The sequence below is a fragment of the Xylocopa sonorina genome, chromosome 3, assembly GCF_050948175.1.
Source record: "Xylocopa sonorina isolate GNS202 chromosome 3, iyXylSono1_principal, whole genome shotgun sequence".
In the NCBI taxonomy this organism is placed as follows: Eukaryota; Metazoa; Arthropoda; class Insecta; order Hymenoptera; family Apidae; genus Xylocopa; species Xylocopa sonorina.
In genome coordinates, this window is record NC_135195.1 from 4,405,387 (window position 1) to 4,411,533 (window position 6,147).

Genomic DNA, 6,147 nt, shown 5'->3' on the forward strand with positions numbered 1-6,147 from the left:
TAGGCTGATATGGTCACAATAAAATGTAAGTTTGAAATAGTACAATTATATGTCACATTTGCGGACGTTATTGAATTGCGCTAAAACTATTGAATACATTAATCAAATTATCAAGATGATGCGATCATCTTTAGTACGTCACCCAGTTCGTTGGCATAGTAATCTGGAATTACCAAATCTTTAGAATTTTTATTAGACGCGTTCATGGCATCGACATCGGCTTGCGTTGTTACGCCCGTTAACACAAGCAAAGTTTTAAATCCGCAACGTTTCCCGAGAAGAATATCGGTATTACAACTGGAACAGAGTAACTATGCTCTTAAACATGTAGAAAATATTTAAACTCAACTGTACCCGTTAATATATAATAAACATATTGTTCTTTCTTGCATTATACTTCCAACACATTGATAAGTATTACAAATATTACAATTACTTATAACACATTGATGAATATTAATTAGACATGGAAATTTACTTATTCTAACTAAGCCCATGAAATAAACATTTTACGTATTATACTTTAATATTAGTATTATTATATACTGTACTTACTTGTCACCAATCATAAGTGTTCTCTCAGGAATTAAACCATATTTTTTGGTAATGTATTCACTTATAAAAGCTTCTGGTTTTCCAAGCATCACTGCCGACCTGTTAGTCGCTGATTCTACAGTAGTTATGAAACAACCAGTTCCTGAAAAATTTCACAACAAGTTATACTACAAACAATATTCTAAAGAAATGCGCTAGTAAATAAATTTAAGTAAGTATTTTTAAAACCTGGAAATTTATTATCGTTCGGCGATGGTCTTTCTGTATCGCAATTTGTGCCTATAAAGTGGACATTTGGATCACGTAAATACGTAGCAGCTTTCATAATTTTTGGAAAGCTAAAATGTATATCAAAGCCTACAATAACTGCTCCAACTTCTGGATCTGGCTTAAAGCTTTTTACCATTTCTACTTCATCACATTTTATTACATCAGGCTATAATAAAAATATATAATTATATAAATATATATAAAAATTACGGAGAATATTTGCTCGAATTTAATAAATGAAATTGATCTTTTTCTACTTTCTGTTAGTATCACCATTCTAGATTATTATATTGCAAGACATTTTTAAAAACTTGAAATAAGAGCAAAGTTGAATAAATTTCTGCTAAAAATAGTTTATTTCTTCAATAAAGCGATTTATCTTCCCTTTTGTCTTTCAGTGTCTAATTAAAACTAGGACGCGATAGGGACAAATCGATTTATTAATCATCGTACGATTATTATCTACGACCGAACAACCAATTGAAATATCCAGGACACGTGAAAGATTAAAATTAGAGTACTTGTAAGAGTATTTTTAACGTTATAATGATCGAAATCGTGTCTATTCTTATCTCGCGATAGACACGATTTCAATCATTATGTTACAAATAAACAAAGTACTTTTACTTTGTATATATATATATAAATTTTTATAGTCAATTAAATATAATAAAAGAATTGCAGACTTTTTAATACAGAAAAACATAGCATGAATATAATCTGTAACTTGCATACAACATAAGAACTGTACATTATTTTGAGTACATCTTTCAAGCAAATATTCTTTTAACAGTTCACTGCACAATCTTTTTACTAAAAACTTACTCCAATGCCACAATGTTGAATACCTTCATTCTCGAGTTCTTTGCCTATAGCAATACTGCCGACTACATATGCTTTTTTATTAAACTTCTTTTCCTTAAGATACATAGCAGCCAGAAATGAAGTACATACTACTTCATCCTAAAACAGATTACAAAAATAATTTGTATAATAAATGTTCCATTTAAATCAGTACATTAAAACATAGATTTTACTTACAATTGTTGCTTCGTACTTAAAATTCTTACATTTTGTCACAAATTCAGACCTGGTCTTGCCATTGTTATTCGTTATATAAAAAAATTTTTTACCTAGTTCTTTCAATCTTTTTACTGTTTCGGGTGAATTCTCTATTACATCGGTTTCCTTCCATAGCACGCCTAAGGTTTACTGAGATTAAAATACCATTTATCACATTGTTCATTGAAGTATTTCTATGTCTTGACTACATTCTGACTGAATGACAGAAAAATGGAACAAGTGGATTTTTTCAAAGGATGAAATTAAAATCGTACTCGTATCAAAGAAAAATAATACATGGATCCAAAATGTAAAGAAAGTACAAAGATTTCTGTAATAAAATTTACATTTTAAGTAAAGATTTCTCAAGTTAAAGACTCTGTCGTATGCCTCTCATGTCATTCTATGACTGGCCTGGTAATTGTTAAATACTTCAATATTAAAAGTAAATGCATCATAGAATTTATATAAAAAAAAGTGGACACATTTATATTTAAAGGTTCGAAGATTGGAAAAATTATTTTAAACGTAAATGACACTAATCACTCACCATCACAGTCTGATAGAATTACATCAATGGAATCAATAAAACTTTCAAAGTCAGCTTTCGACAATGTCAATATATGCTTTATTGTCATTTTGTGACAACCTGCGTGTTCGACTTTACGAATTGAAATGAAGAGAAGTACTAACTTTCCGCAACTAGTTGTCAGCTAATCGTTGTAACAACTGAAGAGCGAAACTTAAATTGTGTACTGTATACTCTGATTCACGGTCACGCATTCGTAACGTGACCTTGCGTGGTTGTTACATAATATGGGGATATAAATTGTTCCTACTTCATTGATAACTACCAATAGATATAATTGATGGCAATTACACTATACTAGTACTGATATTGAGACTAAATGATTTTATTCATTTATTTTATTAACTATGATGATTTCTCCACATTCAAGTTTAATTGTTAAAAACTTTTGAAACATATACTTCATATATAGAAACGCATAACAAATAAACTTTGTTATAAAATTAAGCATACAAAAATAGAAATTTATTGTACGTAATAAAATTTGTTAAGTAACAAGAATCTTCTTTAAAAACAACTATTAATATTTATTTAAACGAGGTTAGATTTTACGTTTCTAAAAAAGGAACGCACCGAAGCGCATGCGAGATTGATATAAATAAGTATCGTTGCTGCGTGATCAATATCCTTGTTATTCGAAATTATTAGCTGAATAAGTACAATAACAGCCGTTTTAGATAATACTTTCAAACGCACTTTAAAAGTAGTGTGCGTTTTCATAGAAAATTCATTTGTATTTCTCTAAGTGAGGTAAAAGATCACCAAGCGATTCAACATAGTAATCCGGAATAAATTCTTTTTCCTGTTCAGACCCAGATTCTTTCCATCTATTTACATCCTCTAAACTAGTAATCCCTGTTAAAACTAATAGTGTTTTAAAACCACAACGGGTTCCTAATAGTATATCCGTATTATGCCGATCTCCGATCATTAATGTTCGGCTGGGATTCACGTGATATCTTTTCGTCAATACATCTGCTATGTAACGTTCAGGTTTTCCCATTACTACGGCTTTTCTTTCTGCACAGCTTTCTATACACCTCACCAAACTTCCAGTACCTATTCAAAAGAATTAAGTAGTAAATATATAAATGGACACAATTGCAAAAACACTATATATTCAAATTTCTATATCTATGTTTCTCTCCCTTGGTACTAATGTATGTGCTTGATTAAATGTTTCTTCCAATCTCGAGTCTATGATCTCTGAATCTTACATATTTTTTTGCGCATTTAAATACCGACAATTGAAATTACCTTACATATTTTTTTTACCAAGCCATCAAATTGTAGACAATTTAGTTTTGAAAAGATTGAAATAAAAATTGGGATCATTACGATTATTATGAAAATTGACGAAGTTGCCAAGGAAACAGGAACAAAGATACCATTGTTCTCGATTTTACGGCGAAACGCTTCAAAGCCAGCTTTAAATTCACAAAATAGTATGTGTCTAGACAGAGATAAAAAACTTTAAATAAAATATAATATGTTCAAATATGTTCATTTAGTACTAAAGAAAAGAAACGTAAACACGGGAACCAGAAGATAATTAAAGAGTATTTGTACAGTTGCATGCATTTACAAATTAACGTGCATCTCTTTGATGCACAATGGCATCATGATAAGATCATCCATTTGAACTACATACGGTCTTTCAGAAATAATAATCTTTAAAAATACATCACTCGAGCTTTACATAATGAAAAGAAATAAGAACAGCTCATTCCTAGAAGAATAATCTTTCGAATCGTCGTTTTAATTACATAACAAAAATATTCTATTGAATCTCACAATGAAACTATTGTGCTTGAAAAAATTATATAATTTTGTAGCCACAAGAATTGATAAAAAATAATATATATATACCGGGTATAACAACATTATTGGCAACAGGAAATCTTTCATCCGTATTTGTGGCAATGAAATGGACGTTAGGATCACTTAAATACGAGGCTGCTTTTACCATCTTTGGATAATTAAAGTACTCATCAAAACCAACAATAACTGCTCCGACATCAGGATCCTTGTTAAATGTACTGTACGGAGCATTTTTACCAACAGGATCTGGTCCTACACCGATATGTGAGATTCCAACTTCTTCTAATTCCTTTGCTATTGCTGCAATATCAATTGTTGCATACAATGTATGTAGTATATTATAGTTATGAGGAAGAAAATAAATCAAACTTAGCGATGTGATATCCTGAGAATATAAAAAAAAAGAAATTGTTATTCTTGCCTTTAGATCCTATGATATAAACTTTCTTATTAAAATGTAAATCTTGTAAGTAACAAGCAGACAAATTTGAAGTACACAAAATGTCCTCTTTAGTTGCCTTAAAATTTAAAATCTTGCATTTGTTAAGAAATTCTTCCCTAGTCTTTGTACTATTGTTCGTTACGTAAAACACTCTTTTACCAAGAGATTGGAAAGTGTTTATAACTTCTGCTGCATTAGGTAGAGGATTCATATACATCCAAAGTACGCCTGAAATATAAAATTAACATTAGGACACGTTTTCTTCTATAAATTACAATTAATAGATATATTTACCATCGCAATCAGTAAGTACGGTATCGAAGGAATCTAGAAATGCTTTAACATCGCTATCACTTAATGTATTGAAGTCTATTGCAGCCATGCTGAAAAGAAAGAACTGTTATTCTAATAATTTATAAACAAAATATAATTTTACAATACAGGTATCATAATTTTACATGAGAAATGTATATTCGTGCAAGTTATCACAAAAATTTAGGAAACTATGTTGCAGTACGTATAATTAACGAAATATACATATGTTTACCAAAAAGGAAAAAGAATTGACGTTTCGAATTTTATTTTAACATAACCCGGAAGTGAACTAGCTTCCGACTAAACAGTCACTAACAGTGTTGCCATTATTAGTTAAGATTAGACGAACAATAAGTTTTTCTTCTTCGTGAGCATGTACATTTTCAAACTGACGTGTTTTATGTTAACGCAAGTTGAATTTAATAACAAGTTATTGGAACGACGTTGCGAATCTTTACTCTTTGCATACAGGTTAAACTGTGCTGAATCATCGTTAATATAATTCAATAATCATGGTTCATTTATGTTACATCTTTTGCTTTTTGCAGATGAGCAAAGGAAGCAATGGATATTGTTGTTTTATGACGATAACTTTCGTGAAACTCACGTGTTCTTTAAGGTTAGGGTTATTATTTCCGTCCGAAGGTGTACATAGGTCTTTTTTTTTCTTACCTTCTCACCTGCGCTCGTGCGATTTCGAATTTTCAAGACAGGTATATTACTTTTTTTGTTTACAAGTGTTTGAAAAGACTAGGACTCTGATGCTTGACGAATTGAAAAGTGTAATTCTAATTTAGAAAGTGTGTCCTAAGAAATAATGTTTACGTATGAATGGTTGATGCAATACCCGAACACTAAGAACGTGTATTATTATCGTTTAGACTTTGAATCCTAAACTAAAAATCTTTTAGTCAGCAGTTCGTGAATTATGTATTCCTACTGTGTGCAAATGCTTTTAATTTTTTTCTCCAATTACAATTGAGATATTACTGTAGAATAGCGTGAATATATTAATAATAAATAAGTATACTCTTCCTGTATATATATATATTTAAACATAAAATATTTAATATTTGTTTTAGAAAAAGCCAAT

General features: G+C 30.0%; 2 protein-coding genes across 2 annotated transcripts in view; one reads left to right on the forward strand and one right to left on the reverse strand.

The window, feature by feature from the left end:
* Window positions 1-6,147, forward strand: part of LOC143422555 (transmembrane protein 70 homolog, mitochondrial) — a 153,780-nt gene that overhangs the window by 128,844 nt on the left and 18,789 nt on the right. The window lies entirely within an intron of this gene.
* Window positions 27-2,803, reverse strand: LOC143422549 (glycerol-3-phosphate phosphatase). The gene is made up of 6 exons (XM_076893294.1): window positions 2,438-2,803; window positions 1,867-2,027; window positions 1,651-1,788; window positions 784-991; window positions 556-697; window positions 27-297 (listed from the first exon to the last, which is right to left on the reverse strand). The coding sequence occupies exons 1-6, from the start codon at window positions 2,523-2,525 to the stop codon at window positions 111-113; spliced, it is 924 nt and encodes a 307-aa protein (XP_076749409.1). The 5' UTR covers window positions 2,526-2,803; the 3' UTR covers window positions 27-110.